This window comes from Lithobates pipiens, unplaced genomic scaffold (assembly GCF_037356315.1).
Source record: "Lithobates pipiens isolate NorthernLeopardFrog02 unplaced genomic scaffold, aLitPip1_a1.2 Scaffold_8, whole genome shotgun sequence".
NCBI classification, from domain to species: domain Eukaryota; kingdom Metazoa; phylum Chordata; class Amphibia; order Anura; family Ranidae; genus Lithobates; species Lithobates pipiens.
In genome coordinates, this window is record NW_027507903.1 from 602,690,887 (window position 1) to 602,712,976 (window position 22,090).

General features: G+C 44.1%; 1 protein-coding gene across 3 annotated transcripts in view; it reads right to left on the reverse strand.

Moving 5' to 3' along the window:
* The window catches only part of LOC143961301 (calpain-5-like), a 102,519-nt gene that overhangs the window by 37,581 nt on the left and 42,848 nt on the right, over positions 1-22,090 (reverse strand). For 2 of the 3 annotated variants that reach the window (XR_013270443.1, XR_013270442.1), the window contains 3 exons: positions 21,509-21,627; positions 18,780-18,913; positions 10,264-10,618 (listed from right to left, as the gene is read on the reverse strand). Coding sequence is in view for 1 of the 3 variants with exons in the window: in XM_077470556.1 (XP_077326682.1) it covers positions 10,448-10,618; positions 18,780-18,913; positions 21,509-21,627 (424 nt within the window). In the remaining 2 variants the exon portion in view is untranslated. Of the gene's footprint in view, positions 1-7,256; positions 10,619-18,779; positions 18,914-21,508; positions 21,628-22,090 lie in introns of those variants that run through there. The other variant, XM_077470556.1, reaches the window with a different exon arrangement.

Here is a 22,090-nt window from a genome sequence, read left to right on the forward strand (position 1 = left end):
AACCAAATCAATATACGCCTATTGTAATTTTTTTTTTACCAAAAATATGTAGCAGAATATATATCTGCCTAAACTGATGAAGAATTTTATTTATTTATATATATATATATATATATATATATATATATATATATATATATATATTTATTTATATTAATTTTTTTGGATGTGTTTTATGGCAGAAAGTAAAAAGAATACTGCTGCTAATGCTAGCGTTTTCGTGCGTGCAGCAGCACCATGCGTTTTGGTGTGGCTTGCTTTGATAAAAGGATCAGGGACTTCTGATTGCATGTTTCTCGTGTGTAGGACAACCCATTGAAATGAATGGGCTGTCCTACACATGACGATTGGGAATGCATGAATGCATGAAAATGCGCCCACTTTATCGCACCGGCATGGTGTGAACGGAACCTTAAAGTAGTATTAAACAAAAAAAGCTATAATTTATTGTATTGCAGGTTACCATTTCTTAACTGTGATGGTTGTATTAGTTTCACTTTTTAGACTTAATTTCTTCTACTTTTTATCTGCTGAACCAACCAGTAGATCTGTTGTTCTGCAAAAGCACATGTTCTCCAGTAGAATATTGTATATCAGGTTACATGGATGAGACAATCCATTTACCACTGGCAGGGGTGATTAGCTACTTGCCAACTGCTTCACCCCGATATACGTCAGCACAATGGCAGCGGTGGGCAAATGAGCGTACCTGTACGTCCCCTTTAATAAGTGGGGTTAGGGGGTGTGCGTGCACCCACCGCGTATATCGTGACTATGCCCGTGAGACCCGTGGACTCGATGTCTGCCGCTCTTCCACTGATCGTGTCACGGAGCCGCAGAATGGGGAGATGCCTCTGTAAACAAGGCATTTCCACATTCTGCCTAGTGACATGACAGAGATCACTGCTCCCTGTCATCAGGAGCAGTGATCGCTGTCATGTAAGTTGAAGCCCATCCCCCCCATAGTTAGAATCACTCCCTAGGACTCACTTAACCTCTTCATCACCCCCTAATGTTTAACCCCTTCACTACCAGTGTCATTTACACAGTAATCAGTGCATTTTAATAGCACTGATCGCTGTATAAATGACAATGGTCCCAAAATAGTATCAAAAGTGTCCGATTTGTCCGCCATAATGTCACAGTCACGATAAAAATAGCAGATCGCTGCAATTACTAATAAAAAAAATTACAAAAATGCCATAAAACTTCCCCCATTTTCTAGACGCTATAACTTTTGCGCAAACCAATCAATATACAATTATTGCATCAGCAGTAGTCTTTAAGGGATGATTTACAGTCCCAAGAAACCCATGGACTTGTACATGGCTGGGAGAAGGTGGCTGCGGATCACGTTGTCCTTAGTGACCCAGGGGACTCTGGACCGAATGCCTCAGCTAACCTACGCTGCATGGCCTCCCTGATGCTGCAAAGCCTGTGGAAGGATCCTCGTATTCGTGGGATCAAGGAGAGGGATCATAACTGGCTGGCAACCCTCCTTGATCCACATTACAAGGGTAAGGTTGCAGACCTTATCTTACCATCGCAAGGGAGGGAGCAGAGGATGAAACATCTTCGGGAGGCCTTGCAGAAAGGTCTGTGCAACACGTTCCCAGAGCCTGGGAGGTTACAAATTCCTGGTCCTGGACAACGTGTTGCTGAGGCTTTGGTCAGTCACAGCAGGACCTGATGCGTTCAGACAATTTTTTAGTCCGCAGCCCCAAGGTATGACCAGTTCCAGCAACCATTGTCAGCGTCTGATTTACATGGTGCAGGAATACCTAGGGGCAAGATCAGACTTGGACACCTTTCCCACTGAAAATCCTCTGGGTTACTGGGTCTTGAGGATGGATCACTGGCCAGAGCTTGCACTGTATACAATTGAGCTGCTGGCCTGTCCTGCATCCAGCGTTCTTTCGTAACGCACATTCAGTGCTGCTGGAGGCTTTGTAACTGATCACAGGGTGTGCCTGTCCGCCGACTCGGTTGGTCGACTGACCTTCATAAAAATGAATCAGTCTTGGATCACCACCAGCTACCAAGCACATGATGCTGATGTAACCCAATAATTTGTTTTGAAATGTCAGATCCCTTCAAGATTGCCTATGCTGATGCAGAATGACTATCCTCTTCCTCCTTAATGATCATGCCGATAGCTTGTAAGAACATTTTTGGTTCTGGGCGTCGCCGCCAGTGGCTAAGGCCCAATTTTTCAGCCCCTGTTTAACAGGGGCGTGTAATTACAATTTTTGATGCAACATTTTGCAGGAGGGTTCGTGGCTGCGCTCAACTACAATATCTGTGAGTGGTTGTAGTGTTGTGGCAACAGCACCAGTGCCTAAGGCCCAATTTTTCAGCCCCTGTTTAACAGGGGCATGTAATTACAATCTTTCATGCAATACTTTGCAGCAGGGCTCATTCCTGAGCTCCAACTAGAGTTTCTGTGAGGTGTTGCAGTGTTGTGGCACTAGTGCCTAAGGCCCAATTTTTCTGCCCCTTTTCAACAGGGACATGTAATTACAATTCTTGATCTAATATTTCACAGCAGGGCCCATTCCTGCGCCCACCAAGAGTAACTGTGAGGGCTTACAGTGTTGTGGCAACACCGCCACCACCACCATGAGCCCAATTTTTCTGCCCCCGTTCAACAGGTGCATGTAATTACAATTCTTGATATAATATTTCACAGCAGGACCCGTTCCAGCGCCCACCAAGTGTAACTGTGAGGACTTACAGTGTTGTGGCACCAGCACCACCACCACCACCACCACTAAAGGCCCAATTTTTCTACCACTGTTCAACAATGGCATGCAATTACAATTCTTGATATAATAGTTCACAGCAGGGCGTTCCAGCGCCCACCAAGAGTAACTGTGAGGGCTTACAGTATTGTGGCAACACCAACACCTTAGGCCCAAATTTCTGCAGAGCATATAGGGCAGGCCCCTGCTTTCAAACATCCAACTTACAAACGTCTCCTACTTGCAAATGGAAGGAGACAACAGGAAGTGAGATTAAATCTACCCCTAGGAATGGAAATCCTCTCCACTGATGCTTTATCCCAATCCTTATTTTACTAAAAAAACCAAAATTTTCAAAAAACATTTGTCATTGGGACAGAAAGTGAGGTGAAATTTTCTGAAGAGGTGCACAGACAGCAAAAAAAAATAAAAAATGTTACAGGAGTGATATCCCTTCCCTATGTTTTCCAAAAAGCTTAAAAATAGATTTTTGACTGGAGCTACACTTTAAAAATGTACCAGTTCAAAATTACAAACAGATTCTACTTAACAACAAACCTACACAGTCTCTTTTTTGTGTGCACCGCCTGTATACTGCTGTTCTGAGTATATAGGGCCTGGGGGCCCCACGCCTTTCCTTTTTTTATTTGGGTGCAGGGTCCCCCTTAATATCCATAGAAGACCCAAAGGGCCTGGTAATGGACGGGGGGGGGGGGGGGTACCCATGCCGTTTATCTCACTGATTTTCATCCATATTGCCAGGACCAGACATTACATTAAAGCCGCAAGCAGTTTTAAATGACTTTTATTCCTTTAAAAAATTTATTTTGTGCAGAGACTGTTCTAAGCACAGGAAACATGCGCCACTTTAGAGGCATACTATAGACAACTACCAGGTACGATATTTAAAGGAATATTTCACTTTAAGCATCATTAAAATCACTGCCTGAAAAAACGTCAGTTTTTAAAACTTTTTTTTGCATATACATGTCCCCTGGGGCAGGACCCGGGTCCCCAAACCCTTTTTAGGACAATAACTTGCATATTAGCCTTTAAAATTAGCACTTTTGATTTAGAACGTTCGAGTTCCATAGACTTTAATGGGGTTCTAAAGTTTGCGCGAATTTTCTGTCCGTTCGCAGGGTCTAGTGCGAACCGAACCGGGGGGGGGGGGGGGGGGGTGTTCGGCTCATCCCTAGTTGAGAGCATGAAATTGTCCAAATGGTCTTGGTATGCTAACGCCTTAAGAGTTCCCTTCACTGGAACTAAGGGGCCAAGTCCAACCCCTGAAAAACAACCCTACATCATAATTCCCCCCTCCACCAAATGATTTGGACCAGTGCACAAAGCAAGGTCCATAAAGAGGTGAAGGGGAGGAAAGAGGTTGCAGACAGTAACTGAGGTTGTCCTCTCACACAGCCTCAGCAACTGTCCGCACCCGCTTTCCTCCCCTCCACCTCTATATAAATTTTGGATGATGGTACTTTTTATACCTTAATTGTAGGACCCAATATCTGAGGCTATACTCAAAAATGTCAAGGTCCATAAACAAATGGATGAGCAAGTTTTGGGGTGGAGGAACTTAATTGGCCTGACCTCAACCCGATAGAACACCTTTGGGAAGAATTCGAGCGAGCCAGACATTCTCGTCCAACATCAGTGTCTGACCTCACAAATGCGCTTCTGGAAGAACTGTCAAACATTCCCATAGACACACTCCTAAACCTTGTTGACAGCCTTCCCAGAAAAGTTGAAGCCATTATAGCTGTAAAGGTTGGGCCAACTCAATATTGAACCCTACGGACTAAGACTGGGATGCCATTAAAGTTCATGTGCGTGTAAAGGCAGACGTCCCAATACTTTTGACAATATAGCGTATGTGTAGCACAGAGGTAGGACTTTCGACTGTAAACTCCTTGGGGCAGAAACAAATATGAAGCATTCACCGTTCTCAGTAAAACAATGTGGAATATGTCAGCACTCTACTGATCAGTACAATAATTGTCAGGGTTTGAGCATAGCCTTGTAATGCTGTAATGCCACACAGATTACAATCCAGTTATAAAATTTCCTTTAGATTTACCAAATCTATGCAGTGTGAGAGCCTGATTGGATACAAAACTAATGGGTAGTACCATGCACTGCGTAGTTATTAGTAAATCTAAAGATGTTTGTACAGAAATTGTATTGAATGAACAAAGTAAAAAAGCACACCTAGCGTCACCAAGCAACATTTTTTTTTTTTTTATGGCCAAATTCCTAGTGACTAGGGTTGCACCAATACCGATACTAAGCATTTTCCCGAGTATCGTGAATGCTCTGATACCAAAGACCGACACCGGACGTGACGAGCAAACAGTGGCATCGCTAGGTGGGTGCAGTCCGCACCTGGGTGACACCCGCATGTCCCAGGCAGCTGTGGTGGCTGGGCTGTTCCTCCCTGCAGCCAGCCAGCCACCCATTCATTTCACTGCACAGCCGTCAGGGCCATCGGGTGGAGACTAGATCATCTGACCATGAAGAGGAGCTGAAGAGGAGCTGGAGAGGAGACCCCATCACCGTGTTTAAGGATAGGTGTCCTGGGGCATCTTTCATCTGACATCTGGCGGCACCAGCAGCTCCCGCAACCCAGCTCACCTGGCATTCTGGACCTACAATACATGATGTGCCTGTTTTAACTGTTAAATTGTGAGTAGCCCTCTATTGGGATAATTAATGAATTTACATGTTCTGCTGCATTTAGAAGCGCTCCTCTCCTTTTGTTTTTGTCCTTCGTGTATTTAGAGTCTGCTACAGCTTGCCCTAGTGTTGGATCTGCTTGGACTTCTGATGGACTCGCATATTATACTTTCATGAACATTGTTCATAGCAGATTAGGTATAGTGACCAAACCATTGCACCTATAATTTCTTTCCCTTTTTACTTGGCAGCATTGACCGGAGGAGAGATTTGGGGGTCTAACAGACCCCAGATCTCTTCATAAAGAGGACCTGTCATGGCCCATGCTATTACAAGGGATGCTGTTTGCCCCTTGCAATAGCAATAAAGTTGATAAAAAAGAAAAAAGTTAAAAGGTACAGCGTTAAAAAAATAAAATTAAATAAACGTAAAAAATAATAAAATTCTGAAATAGGTATCGGTAATTGGTATCGGCGAGTACTTGAGGAAAAGTATCGATACTTGTACTTAAACTGGTATCGGTGCATCCCTACTAGTGGCCCATCAACTTAATGTCCAGGAGCTATGAAACAGGAGCAGTGGGCCCACATTCCAGAAGGGAATAAGAGGACCTGTTGGGTGATCTGCAATGATGAAAGGTTAACAGGTCCAGAAGACACGTTAACTGTTTCACTGAGTGGATCAGCTTGAGTGAATAGAGCCAGGACAAAAGAGGCAAAAGCGGACACCGAAGGGGGAAGGCAGAAGAGGACACCGAGGAGGGAAGGCAGAAGAGGACACCGAGGGGGGGAAAGGTAGAAGAGGACAACGAGGGGGGAAGGCAGAAGAGGACACCGAGGAGGGAAGGCAGAAGAGGACACCGAGGAGGGAAGGCAGAAGAGGACACCGAGGGGGGATAGTAGAAGAGGACACCGAGGGGGGAAGGCAGAAGAGGACACCGAGGGGGGAAGGCAGAAGAGGACAACGAGGGGGAAGGCAGAAGAGGACGCCGAGGGGGAAGGCAGAAGAGGACACCGAGGGGGAAGGCAGAAGAGGACACAGAGGGGGGAAGGCAGAAGAGGACACAGAGGGGGGAAGGCAGAAGAGGACACAGAGGGGGGGAAGGCAGAAGAGGACACCGAGGGGGGAGGCAGAAGAGGACAACGAGGGGGAAGGCAGAAGAGGACAACGAGGGGGAAGGCAGAAGAGGACACCGAGAAGGAAAGCAGAAGGGGACACCGAGAAGGAAAGCAGAAGCGGATACTGAGGAGGAATGCAGAATTGGACATCAAGGGGGAGGCAGAAGTGAGCACTGAGAAGGAGCCAGAAGTGACACCAAGAGGACAGCAGAAGTGGACACTGAGAAGTAGCCAAAAGTGGACATCAAGGGGGAGGGAGGTGGACACCAAGGAGAAGGCAGAATGGAAACCAAGAGGAAGGGTGAAGGGGACACCAAGGGGAGACAGAAGTGACCACTGAGTAGGAGCCAGAAGTGAACACCGAGGGGGAGGCAGAAGTGGAAACCTAGAGGGAGGCAAAAGGATATACTAAGGGGAGGTAGAAGTAAACACCAAGGGGGTGCAGACATGGACATCTTGGATGCTTCAGAAGGAGAAGGGTGCCAATAGGCACTGCTGAAGTAGTTCACAGTTCATGGGGTAAGTGCACACTTTTTGCCTTGGCTACTAAAGGAACATGTGCCGACATGGCAAGAGAATCATTAAATGCAGAAATACAGGTAGATGTCTTTGTAAAGCTCTACTTTTCCTTGGCAACTTGGGAAAGAATATCGTAATTTTACTCATCAAATTGTAACACACAAAATGAAAATGAACCATTAAAAGAAAATAACTAGTGTTGATAAAATATATTTTCTTTATTTAGTTATTACTTTCAGGACTACAAAAATAAAATAATTTATAAATATTTGTTCTTTTTTTGCATGATATATTGCATATGATATTTCATATTAAATTACTTCTATCTAGCAAGAGGAGCTCTAGGCTCCATTTCACATGTTTACCAGGCTAATATGAGCTACGCTGCTGAAAAGCCAGTTTCTTGAAGCTTAGTGACAGAGGTTCAAATTGCACTCACTGCTGCATATCCCCATCCATCTTCTATACACCCTTGAACAGCCTTTTCATTAGAGAAGGACATTCTGAAAGGGCCGGTAACTGATTAACCTATAAAGCTTGGTGACAGCAGTATCTAGGGAGCATTTTGTGTTAAATGTTTGTTTGTAAAAATAAAAAACTTATATCAAACAATATAAAAAGTTAAAAAGGACATTTAAAAAAATGTTTAAATGTATGTGTTAACACAATGCGTTATTGAACATTAAGGCACAAACAAGATCCCTTTTATTTAACACAGCATGTGTTGTGGTACGCTGCAGTGTGAGTTCAATGCCTGCTACTGTAATGATGTGCTGCGGTACTATTTAAAATAAATGGCACCGCCATTCATGGTTACACGCAAAATGCTTTTTATTGATCGGTAAACATTTATAGAACAGTTTGTAGGCCGATTTAACTGAATATATTACACTGGGCGAGACCGACAAGTAAGGAGTAATAGGAGAACATCTGACCCAACAAAGATTGGCTGGTCAGGCCCAGACCACTGGGTCTCATCCACGGAAGGTGGACACCAAGGGGTACTTCTGCTTCCATTACTAACCTCATCATAACTGTTCAGAATGTAACAGACAACACCCCATCCACAGAACCGATATCCAGAAGTATTATCAGTTCCTTATAATCATATATACACAATAAACAGATAGTACTCATTTCACAATCAAGGGATATCTTAGGTAACCTATTTCAGGTGATCCTAGTCAAGTTTATCTTTTATAAAAAGGGGCAAGATCTTTAACAGGGATAACGTAAAGCTAAAGCCTTTTTTTTTTCGGTTTCATTTTCATAAGAGTGGGGAATGGGAAGGATTATTTTTTCCTGTCCATATCCCCACTGGGAAGATGTCCTTCCAGTGCCAAAAGAAAGGGGGGAACATTTCTCAAAATGAGGGGAAATTCTTCTAGACTGGTGGTACTTTCATACTAGATACAGGAGAACTCGGGGGGATGTTGACATCAGCAAAGGTCTGCACATAAGATTTAATGCTGTTGTAATGGTACAGAAAACCGTTAGCCCTTGTACACACGGTCGGACATTCTGACAACAAAATCCGTCGGATTTTGTCTTACGGATTTTGTCCGAAACTGGTGTTGCATACACACGGTCGGACAAAGTTGTCGGAAAATCCGATCGTTCGTAACGTGATGACGTTATTTCGTTACGACGGGACCACGTTCAGACTAGTAGCCAATAGCTTTGGTCTAGGAATTTGATCTGAGCATGCGTGGCACTTTGTCCTTTGGAATTCTCTACAAACGATCGGACAAAGTCTGATTGGATCATGTTGCCGGAAAATTTTATAGCCCAGCTCTAAAACTTTGTCGGTCGGATTTTCCGACGGAAACAGTCCGATGTAGCCCACACATGGTTGGATTATCCAACAACACGGTCCGATAGGACATTTTCCGTCGGAATGTCCGACTGTGTGTACAAGGGCTTAGAGAAGAGAAGAAGTAGACATGCTACAGGAGATGATCAGAGACTGAGGACATGCAACAGAAGATGGTCATTAACTATGGCATGCTACAGGAGATGGTCAGAAACTGCAGACATAGAAACGAAAGATGGGCAAAGACTACAGACATGCTACCAGAGATGGTCAGAGACTGTAAACAAGATACAAGATGTGGTCAGAGACTGTAGACATGATATAGTAGATGGTGAGAGACTGCAAACATTCTACAGGAGATGGTTAAAGGCTGCAGACATACTACAGGTGATGGTCAGGGACTGAAGAAATGCAAGACAAGATGGTCAGAGACAGAAAACATGCTTCAAGAGATGGTCAGAGACTGCAGAAATGCAACTGGAGACAGTCAGAGACTGCAGACATGCTATAGGAGATGGTCAGAGACTTTAAAGATGCTTGAAGAGATGGTTAGAGACTGCAGACATTTTATAGTAGATGGTCAGAGACTGCAGAAATGCTACAGCAGATGATCAGAGACTGCAAACATGCTACAAGAGATGGACAGAGACTACAAACATACTACAGGAGATGATCAAAGATTGTAGACATGCTATGGGAGATAGTCAGAGACTGCAGACATACTACAAGACATGATCAAAAACTACAAGCTTTAGGATAAGTCATTGGCATGGTATATGTTATAGGAGGCTGATAAAGATCACAGCTATTACAGCCCCTTTATAAACCAATGCACACATTGTGATCACAACAGCTTCCTTAAAAATGACTTGTACTGACATATGTTTTAGGAAGATGAAGATCCATTATAACAGATGCAAAGAAAAGGAAAAGAAAAAATAAATGAACAGAAAAATTTAAACTAGTGCAATATAAATAAAACAAGACCATGTATCCACTAGAGGGAGGTCTAAAGAATATCTTTCCTTCAGAGATTTGTGATTTGGTGGGCCACTTGGCACTTACTGAGCAGCCCCTCTGCAGGGAACCTGAGGGCCACACAAGAAGTGCTAAATGGCTGCATGTGGTCCCTGGGTGGCAGGTGGGGTACCAAGGTCCTACTTCGTTATTATCCAAACAAGTATTGGATTTCCTATCCTGGTGACCAATAGAAAAGGATAATCTTCCCAGCAGGGGCACAGAAAGCATAAAATAAACTGTCCGAGTTTTCAACCCACTCTAAACAAATCAGAATTTTTTCTGTTCACTTTAAGAAACATCACTCTAACCTGCACCGTTGCCACAGGTTGGCCATTGTCCCCCCCACCCACGCCACCCATGACATGGTCCGTACCTGGACAAACTCCTCCGAGGAGAAGAGTGACTATAACCAGCATCCTAACCATGGTGAAGCTTCTGTGAAGTGTGCAGAATGTACAGAGTGGAGATGATGTGGGACAGGAAAGAGGGGGAGATGTATAGAGAGAGGAGGAGGTGACAACCACAAATGAAACTGACAGACGGCAGGCAGGAAGAAGTCACAGTGCTGTCAGGTCTGAGCTGCTCGATTTCTCCACCATGATGTATCCAGCCGACCCCACGTCTTTCCTCTGCAGTCTCAGCACCGCGGTCTGGTTCGACTCTCCAACGGGACACGGAACCGATACGCTGCCCAATAAGGTGTCCCTCGCCCATCGAGACTGCCATACCTGGAACACAAGAAACAGTTCACCACCCACACCTAGAACACAAGACACAGCCAGGGGCGGACTGACAACTCATGGGGCCCCTGGGCAATAAGAGATTTTGGGGCCCCCAGGCAATCAGAGATTATGGGGCCACACAGTAGACACAAACACACACACACACAGTATACAATCACACAGTATACACAGACATGTTTCTATTGGCTGGGAAGGTACTGGAGAGGTGGAGCAGCTATAATCTCAGGATTTTTAGACTGAAAGGATGTCGGTAAGGGACATTTCAGAAGCAGATGTAAAAAAAAAAAAAAAAAACACAAATTTTTACATATTGTCCCTGTTTTTTCTGAGGCTAGCAACCCTGATGGGGCCCCCTAGTGGCATGGGGCCCTCGGGCAGTGCCCGAGTGGCCCAATGGTCAGTCCACCCTTGGACACAGCTCACCACCCACACCTAGAACACAAGACACAGCTTACCACCCATCTTCAAAGTCTAAAGCAAATCTGATCTCATAAAAGATCTATGAAGGCTGCCACTACTCAAAGTCTGAATATAAATTGCCTGGCTGTCATGCTGACCACTGGCTTCAATACTTTCTGAGTCGCTTACCCCGAAACAAGAGTGCAGGGCAGGAAAATTCAAAAGGAAAGTCAAAACTAATTATCTGCATATGGGTCTCAGGTCAGAAAGTTGATGTCAGAGGGTCAGCAGACTTCTACTACAATATTTACTTATCCACGTGACCTTCGGAAGATTTTCCCTCCTTCGAGATCAGGACATTATTTGCTATTCAGCAATGCACTCATTTAACTGGTTATTGTGCGGTCATGCAATGCTGTACCTAAACAAAATTTGTATTCTATTTTTCACACACATAGATCATTCTTTTGGTGGTATTTGATCACCATTGGATTTTTATTTTTTATTATATAAATGAAAAAATAAAAAATAAAATATTTGGAAAAAAAAAAAGATTTTTACTTTCTGCTATAAAACATATCCAATAAAAAAAAATGTAAAAAAATCGTATTTCTTCATAAATTTAGGCCAAAATGTATTCGGCTTCATGCCTTTGGGGAAAAAAAAAATCCCAATAAGCAAATATTGATTGTTTTGTGTGAAAGTTATAGCATCTACAAATGATGGTATACATACTGGATTTTTTATTTATTTATTTTATATAGTAATGGTAGTGATCAGCGACTTATATTGGGACTGCGATAGTGCAGCGGGCACTGACACTAATGCCCAGTACACACGATCAGAAAATCATATGAAAAATACTGCTTTCGAATTCGATCGTACGATAATCTGATCATTAGTACTTTCGAGAGCCCATCAGGATAATTCATCCGAGGTTAGTCTATCAGACATGCACGAAAAAAAAAATCGTACGATGCCAGATCGTATGATTTTCGTTTTAATCAGTACAGCTGTCATTCGAAAATGCAATACGAATGCACACATGACATCACTTCCAAATTTTTATTTTGTCGTACGCAAATTTTCGTGACTTTAGTAAGCTCATCAGATTCCACCTGAGATTAGCATGCAAAAAAACCCCCCCAAAAAAATGGACGATAATCTCATCATGTGTACCGGGCTTAACTGATGCTGGGGGAACAGACTAACTGCCACTCACATCACCAGTGACACTAATACAGTGATCAATGCTAATCAATGTGGCTGACTTTTCCCCCTGCTTTGCAGGGAGAAAAAAAATAACATAAAAACAGCCACATCGCTGCTCCGTGTACAGAACCCTGTGTTAGTAAACACAGGGCTCTATACTGTGATTCGCTAAGCTGATCAGCAGGTCACGGCCATAAATCATTGGTCGGGACCTGATGACTGGCTTGTACTGTACCGAATCACAGCACAGATTGGGTGGCAGGCGCGCTAGGGCCAGATCTGACCAATAGGGAGGTTTTATTGATAAAATGTGAAGCTTTTCTGAAAAATTATACCATTGCTGTATACAGTGAAATGTCAGCACAGCTACCATTGGATACTGGATGCTGGCTGCATGTTGCTTAACCACTTCAGCCCCGGACCAATAAACACCTTAAGGACCAGAGGTCTTTTTCTAATTTCGCACTGCGCTGCTTTAACTGGTAATTGCACGGTCATGCAATATTGCACCCAAACGAAATTTGCGTCCTTTTCTTCCCACAAATAGAGCTTTCTTTTGATGGTATTTGATTGCCTCTGCGATTTTTTTTTTTTTGCGATATAAATGGAAAAAGAGCGAAAATTTTGAAAAAAAATATATTTTCTTCTTTTTGTTATAAGAAAAATCGAATAAACTAAATTTTAGTCATACATTGAGGGCAAAATTTATTCAGCCACATGTCTTTAGTAAAAAAAATGTCAATAAGCGTATATTTTTTGGTTTGCGCAAAAGTTATAGCGTCTACAAACTAGAGTACATTTTCTGGAATTTACACAGCTTTTAATTTATCACTGCCTATCTCATTTCTTGAGGTGCTAAAATGGCAGGGCAGTACAACCCCCCCCCAAATGACCCCATTTTGGAAAGTAGACACCCCAAGGAAATTGCTTATGGGTATGTTGAGCCCATTGAATATTTATTTTTTTTGTCCTAAGGGATTGAATAATGACAAAAAAAAAAAAAAAATTTTACAAAAAGTTGTCACTAAATGATATATTGCTCACACATGCCATGGTTATATGTGGAATTGCACCCCAAAATATATTCCGCTACTTCTCCCGAGTATGGGGATACCACATGTGTGGGACTTTTTGGGAGTCTAGTCGCGCACGGCACCCCGAAAACCAATCACCACCTTCAGGATTTCTAAGGGTGCAAATTTTTGATTTAACTCCTCACTACCTATCACAGTTTCGAAGGCCATAAAATGCCAAAATAGCACAAAACCCCCCAAAATGACCCCATTTTGGAAAGTAGACACCCCAAGCTATTTACTGAGAGGCATGTTGAGTCCATGGAATATTTTATATTTTGCCAAAAGTTGCGGGAATATTACAAACTTTTTTTTTTTTTTGCACAAAGTTGTCACTAAATGATATATCGCTCACACATGCTATGGGCAGAAGTCAAATTACACCCCAAAATAAATTCTGCTGCTTCTCCCGAGTACGGGGATACCACATGTGGGGGACTTTTTGGGAGCCTAGCCACGTACGGGACCCCGAAAACCAAGCACTGCCTTCCGGATTTAAATATAAAATGCTACCAAAAAAACTGTTAGCAATCGCAGGGATCAGGCCTGACTCTGCGATCGCTGCAGTTATGTGTTTAGTGTTTTGTAAGTGACAGTGATCGATCGATACTGCACTTGGGTGGGCTGGGCAGAGGGGCAAAACGCAGGTGCTAGCAGGTATCTGGGCTGATCCCGCTAACAATGCGTTTTTTTGGAACCCTGAACTGCTGGGGACGCTAGTATAGATCTGATCAGATCAGATATTGATCTGTTCAGATTCTATACCACTACGGGAGGTGTATGCTTTGCGCGTGGGTGTTAGCGGTACTGGCACTAACCTAGCGCTGCCTGGGGCGACGCAGACCCTGACCCTAAAACCTAATTGATATCACCCGCCGGGTGATCAGGGGGTTAAACCTTTATTGGGTAATAAATGGTGGGTGCCCTGATGCTATAAAAAGCAAACTAACCAGAGTCACCCGTAACACTTATACGGTGATCAGTGGTGAAAGGGTTAACTAGGGGCAATCAGGGGGTTCAAATTTTTATTAGGTAGTATATGGGGGTCCCTGGCGCTATATAAAAACCTGACGGGGAACCTAAATAACTAACTGGCTAACCAGCGTCACCAGTGACACTTATACTGTGATCGCTGGTGAAAGGGTTAACTAGGGGCAATCAGGGGGTTAAAACCATTATTGGGTAGTATATCAGGGTACCTAGCGCTATAAAAACCTGGCAGTGAACCTAAAAAAATAACTAGCTACCTAGCGACAGTAGCGACACTGATGCAGCGATCAGAAAAATTATCGCTTAGTGACACTGGCAAAAGGGGGTGAAAGGGTTAACTAGGGGCAATCAGGATGTTAAAACCATTATTGGGTAGTATATCGGGGTACCTAGCGCTATAAAAACCTGGCGGTGAACCTAAAAAAATAACTAGCTACCTAGCGACACTGATGCAGCGATCAGAAAAATGATCGCTTAGTGACACTGGCAAAAGGGGGTGAAAGGGTTAACTAGGGGCAATCAGGATGTTAAAACCATTATTGGGTAGTATATCGGGGTACCTAGCGATATAAAAACCTGGCGGTGAACCTAAAAAAATAACTAGCTACCTAGCGACACTAATGCAGCGATCAGAAAAATGATCGCTTAGTGACAGTGGCAAAAGGGGTGAAAGGGTTAACTAGGGGCAATCAGGATGTTAAAACCATTATTGGGTAGTATATCGGGGTACCTAGCGCTATAAAAACCTGGCGGTGAACCTAAAAAAATAACTAGCTACCTAGCGACACTAGCGACACTGATGCAGCGATCAGAAAAATTATCGCTTAGTGACACTGGCAAAAGGGGGTGAAAGGGTTAACTCTAGGGGCAATCAGGGGGTTAAATCTTTATTGGGGGGTGATAGGGGGCTACCCTGGACCTAACACTAACTGCCCTGACAGTTTTTACTTTTACAACTGACACTGAATGCATTGATCAGTAAAGAAATGATCAATGCAATCAGTGACACTGTGACTGGGGGGGGGAGGGGGGGCGGGGGGGGATTGGGGGGCGATCGGGGGGGGGGTTTGTGTACCTATGTGTACCTATGTGTCAGTGTAGTGTTTTGGTGCACTTACTTTTAGTCTTCTCCTCATAGTCCGGTCAAAAAGACCGCCCCGAGGAGAATGACATCACTTCCTCCTTCCTGTGTAAACAATACACAGTGGGAGGAAGTTCGTCATTGGCCAGGAGCGATCGAGAGGGGGTGGCCAGAAACCAACGGCCATCCCCTCATCACGGATCGCTCCTGGAGGGAAACGGACCGCCGTATCCAGCGGGAGGGGGTCCGATCGGACCCCCCACCCGCTGGAAGGCAGGCACGTACATGTACGTGCTTGTGCCTGCCTGTGCCATTGTGATGACGTACAATGGCAATACGGCGGTCCTTAAGTGGTTAAGTAACACAAATTTATAAAAAGTCTTTATAGCACTTTGTCTAGCGAAAGTGCATTAACATTCGTTCTGTTAGAATGTGGCCAAAAATACAAATGTTATTAGATTATTTACTATGCTGGTCGAATACTTTTAATTGATTGAAAACAGAAAATATAGAATTTGGCCACTGGATGGTGCTAAATATCATAGCAAATTCCTATAATACTTTGTGCCATCCTAAAGTGGATGTAAACCCCCACATATACCCAGTGAAGTGAACAGCCTCAGATTATACACAGGGATGAAACAAATCTCCCTACATAAGTTTACATGTATATCTGTGGTCTTCAGCTTTAAATACTGTTTAGAAAGTGCAGATTGTTTTCTTCCTGGTTAGCACTGGAAGTGAAGTCTGGGCATACAGCCAAGACACCTGATTGGAGGAAAGGCACACACCCCTCTCTTCATAGGCAGAGACTTTCGGCTCGCGTGTACTGCAGCCGGTCCAAATGTTCGGCTGGCTTTGTTCGAAGGGGCATGACTGAAAAAGGTCTGGCAATCGGCTCCCGATCAGCGCTCTCAGACAATGGCTGAGAGCTCTGAACGGAGTGTTCTGGCAGAGGGGCCATCCCCCTGTCAGAACACAATAGAATACCAGGATAGATCGCTGTACTACCTGCTGGGTTGAACGGAGAAAATAATTAGTAGGGTGTACCAGGCTTTAAGTCCAAAGAGCTGTATGACATCTGGGCTTATTATTTATATCTGAAAGGAATTACACTCAGGGCTGTGAGACAGGAGAAAGGCACACAGAGCAGTTATCCCCACCCCTCCCATCTGCTGCCTATTCAGACAAGCCTTTTTATTTTGTAAAATGGGTTCACATAACATGAAGGCTTCTGTGAATGGGAGGGAGGAGGGAAGGGGTGGGTGATCATAGCAGCTACAGTGACTCTCCTGCTCAAGATGCATAGCTCAGATGGATCAGCATCACTCTCATGGAACTACTGTTTTCTGGCATACTATAAAGCTGTCAGCTATAAATAATAGAGCTAAGCCCATGAGGAGTCATGCACCTCACTGGACTTTACTCATAGTGTGCCTTCTTAATTTTTTACAAAGTGGCTGAATTCCTGGAAGTCGGCATTAACTACTTCAGATCCGCACTATGGCCGAATGACGGCTACAGTGCAGGCCTACTTTGCTGGGAGAATGTCTATTGAGGTTCTCCCATGCCTGAGTAGCCTGCTCGCCCCCTGCAGGGCGTGAGTGTCACGCTCTGTGATCCCGACCCATTACGACTTGATCAGCTAACAGCCAATGACAGCTGATCATGTGATGTAAACAGAGTCGGTAATCAGCTATTTTTGTCTCCTCACGCTGACAGCGTGAGAAGAAAAAAAAAAACGATCACCGGTGGCCGTGAGAGGGACATTGGTCCCGATCAAGGACATTTCCCCAAGCTCATCTGTGCCCACCTGTGCCACCTGACAGTGCCACCTAGCAGTACACAACAGTGCTGCCTACCAGTGCCCACCAGCCCCACCTACCAGTGCCCACAGTGCCACCTATCAGTGTCCACAATCAGTGCCTCATCAACAGTGCTACCCATCAGTGTCACCTACCAGTGTCCATCAGTGCCGCCCATCAGTGCCATCTATCAATGGTACCTATCAATGCCACCCATCAGTGGCCATCAGTGCCCGTCAGTGCCGCCTTATCTGTGCCCATCAGTGCCACCTTAACTGTGCCTATCAGTGCCGCCCATCAGTGCCATCTATCAATGGTACCTATCAATGCCCCCCCATTAGTGGCCATCAGTGCCGCCTTATCTGTGCCTGTCAGTGCCGCCTTATCTGTGCCCATCAGTGCCGCCTTAACTGTGCCCATCAGTGCCACCTTAACTGTGCCCATCAGTGCCACCTTAACTGTGCCCATCAGTGCCGCCCAACAGTGCCATCTATCAATGGTACCTATCATTCCCCCCCCCATTAGTGCTGACTTATCTGTGCCCGTCAGTGCCACCTTAACTGTGCCCGCCAGTGCCGCCTTAACTGTGCCCATCAGTGCCACCTTAACTGTGCCCATCAGTGCCACCTTAACTGTGCCCATCAGTGCCGCCCAACAGTGCCATCTATCAATGGTACCTATCAATGCCCCCCCATTAGTGGCCATCAGTGCCGCCTTATCTGTGCCTGTCAGTGCCGCCTTATCTGTGCCCATCAGTGCCGCCTTAACTGTGCCCATCAGTGCCACCTTAACTGTGCCCATCAGTGCCGCCCAACAGTGCCATCTATCAATGGTACCTATCAATGCCCCCCCATTAGTGGCCATCAGTGCCGCCTTATCTGTGCCTGTCAGTGCCGCCTTATCTGTGCCCATCAGTGCCGCCTTAACTGTGCCCATCAGTGCCACCTTAACTGTGCCCATCAGTGCCACCTTAACTGTGCCCATCAGTGCCGCCCATCAGTGCCATCTATCAATGGTACCTATCAATGCCCCCCATTAGTGGCCATCAGTGCCGCCTTATCTGTGCCTGTCAGTGCCGCCTTATCTGTGCCCATCAGTGCCACCTTAACTGTGCCTATTAGTGCCCACCAGTGCCGCCTCATCAGCGCATATAAATTAAGGAGAAAAATGACCTGTTTGAAAAATTTTGAAAACAAACTATGAAACATTATTTTTTATTTTTTTCCAAATTTTCCATTATTTTTTTTTTTTGTTTGTTTAGTAAAAAATAAAAACCCCAGATGTGATTAAATACCACCAAAAGAAAGCTCCATTTGTGTGAAAAGAAAATGATAAAAATGTAATTTGGGTACAGTGTTGTATGACCGCGCAATTGTCATTCAAAGAGTGACAGCGCTAAAAGCTGACAATTGGTCTGGGCAGGAAGGGGGTTTAAGTACCCGGTAAGCAAGGTTAAAACTGTAAACACCACTTGTGGCCAGGGGCCAAATGTCATATTTTCTGTTTTAAATCAATTAAAAACATTTATCCAGCACAGTAAATAGCCTTGTTGTCTTCAGCCACACCTGTGAGAACGACTATCCTACCTGTACAACAATCGGCTTTTTCTCTTGCTTGCGGTAAAATATGGCTTTCACGTCAAACTCTGGGCTCCGTCCTTTCATCGTCTGTGATCTTACCTTCTGACCCTCACAGTGAATTGTCACATAGACAGAAGGATCTAGAAAAAAAAAAGGAAACCTGCAGTAATAATTAAAATCCTAATTCCAGCCACATAAGAGTAAATATTGTGTCAGTTACATATTTCTTTGTGACAACATTGTGGAAATTTTCCCTCACTTCCTGTCCCTGTGACACCAGGAGACTACACACCAGGCACAGACAGCAATAATAAGGTCAAACGTGGTCAAAAGTTCTAACCCTTCCATACTATGCCTTTTCTTTTGTCTGTGTGCCCATTGGGGGAAATCCCTCATCACTTCCTGTCCTGACAAAAAGGAATGTGGAGAGACCAAGAGGCTGAGCGCCACAAGTTTAATGTATGTAAAATAAATCTCTACTTTGCATGACAGATGATCACAAGAGAAAGCCAACATGTTTGGGGGTTCAATATTCCTTCATCAGGGTTTAGAGGCTGATAGTAAATAGGGAGTATACTGGGCATTAGATGATATAATATAGCATGGCACTATGGTTATTTGCATCACTGGTCAGGCTGCTGAGCCCTGATGAGAGTAATACTGAGTCCCTGAAATGCATTTGCTTTCTCTTGTAACCAGTGGCGATTGGCCGGGGAGTCCTAAGACTCCCTCGGCCAATAGGATCTCAGAACCCGCCTCCCTGATTGTCCAGGAGGAGAAGCAGAAAAGACATTAGAGAATATTAATTCGCTATTGTCACACAACTGGGCGGGCTCAGGGCGCAGTGCTCTGTGGCCCGAGCCCACCCTTTTTTGAAGCCAATTAGAGCCTCAGGCTCTAATCATGTGCTTAAAAAAAAAAAAACCCCATTGAAATCCATGTGTCCGACGCCCTGCATGTAGATTAGGGGCCTGTATAATTTAGGTAAGTTAAATCTTTATTTATTTAACAGAAAGCGCAGGGTGAACATGCCCCCCTCCCCCCAAAGATATATGAGCATTAAGCGTCAGCAAAAATCCAACCCCCCCCCCTTTCAAGATATACGAGCATTATGCGTCAGCAAAAATCCAACCCCCCCCCCCCCCCAAGATATATGAGCATTATGCATTAGCAAAAAATCCAACCCCCCAAGATATACGAACATTATCCGTCAGCAAAAATCCAACCCCCCAAGTTATACGAGGTTTATGCATTAGCAAAAATCCCCCCCCCCCCCCCGTCCATCCAAAATATACAAGCATTATTCGTCAGCAAAAATCCAACCCCCAAAGATGTACAAGCATTATGCATTAGCAAAAATCCAACCCCCCAAGATATATGAGCATTATGTGTCAGCAAAAATCCAGCCCCCCCAAGATATATGAGCATTATGAATCAGCAAAAATCCAACCCCCCAAGTTATATGAGCATTATGCATTCGCAAAAATCCAACCCCCCCCCTCCAAAATATACGAGCATTATTCGTCAGCAAAAATCCAACCCCCAAAGATATACGAGCATTATGCATTAGCAAAAATCCAACCCCCCAAGATATATGAGCATTATGTGTCAGCAAAAATCCAACCCCCCTCCCCCCCAAGATATATGAGCATTATGCATCAGCAAAAATCCAACCCGCCTCCCCCCTCCCAAGATACGTGAGCATTATGCATCAGCAAAAATCCAACCCCCCCCCCTCAAGATATATGAGCATTATGCGTCAGAAAAAAATCCAGCCTGCTGCCCCAAGATATATGAGCATTTTGTGTCAGCAAAAATCGAACCCCCCCTCAAGATATATGAGCATTATACGTCAGCAAAAATCCAACCCCCCAAGATATATGAGCATTATGTGTCAGCAAAAATACAACCCCCCCCCCCCCCCCCAAGATATATGAGCATTATGCATCAGCAAAAATCCAACCCAACCCCCCCACCTCAAGATATATGAGCATTTTGCGTCAGAAAAAAATCCAACCTGCCCCCCCCCCAAGATATATGAGCATTTTGTGTCAGCAAAAATCCAACCCCCCCAAGATATATGAGCATTATGAATCAGCAAAAATCCAACCCCCCAAGATATATGAGCATTATGTGTCAGCAAAAATCCAACCCCCCCCCCCCCCCCCCCCAAGATATATGAGCATTATGCATCAGCAAAAATCCAACCCACCCCCCCCCTCCCAAGATACGTGAGCATTATGCATCAGCAAAAATCCAACCCCCCCCCCTCAAGATATATGAGCATTATGCGTTAGAAAAAAATCCAACCTGCCCCCCCCAAGATATATGAGCATTTTGTGTCAGCAAAAATCGAACCCCCCTCAAGATATATGAGCATTATACGTCAGCAAAAATCCAACCCGCCCCCCTACAAAAAATATTGCGCACTAATCTGCACAATTACCCCCTAAGCACAAATTCCCCCTCCTCCCAGAACAAATCTGCCTGCTGCTGAGATTTTCTTTTACTTTCACTGCTAATAATTAACAGAACAATTAGAGAAGGGTGAATCTCCCTAAAGGGAACACGGACAGCAATAAAAACTGACAGGGGTTCTAATCCTTCTCCACTCCATCCAAAACAAAACAAAAAAAGTTTTGCCTTTTATTATATTTTAATTTGTTTGGTTGGTTATGCATAACAAAGCACTGACACCTACCAATGAGTGAAAAGTATACTGCCCAGACACTTACCACTGCTACTTCCAGGTACTGACAGCCCAGATGCTGCGTGGATGGTGATAGAGGTGACCACCCGCGCAGAGCCAATGAAACACAGGCAGGAGGGATCAGGAACATCTTTATTCAGTTCTCTGTGAACGATAAACCAAATAGAACACCAAAAGGCCTTATTAGTACGGGTAAAACTATAATAATAATATAATAATATATAATATAATATATAATAAAACTATAATAGATTTTGGACAATATTCATCTTCTTTTTTTTTTTTTTTATTCAGGTTTTTGATTTTAAGTTTTTTGGGGCTTTGATGGATAAGAAAGTAGTTTTGAATGTTTATGAGCAAATAAAGATCCGGATAGTTGCACTCCGAAAATAGTTGTTTCCTTTCATTGAAGATACAGTCCGTACACAAACAGATTAAAATTGAAAATGGCTAACGCGTTTCACACCGCTCTCACTGGTGCTTAGTCATAGCTAGTGCAAACAAAAAATGTCATGGTATATATACACATATTAAAAAAAATGAAGATCCAATCAGGGAGGCAAGCTGATGCCCTCATTCACATGCAAAGACCCATCTTCAATTAACC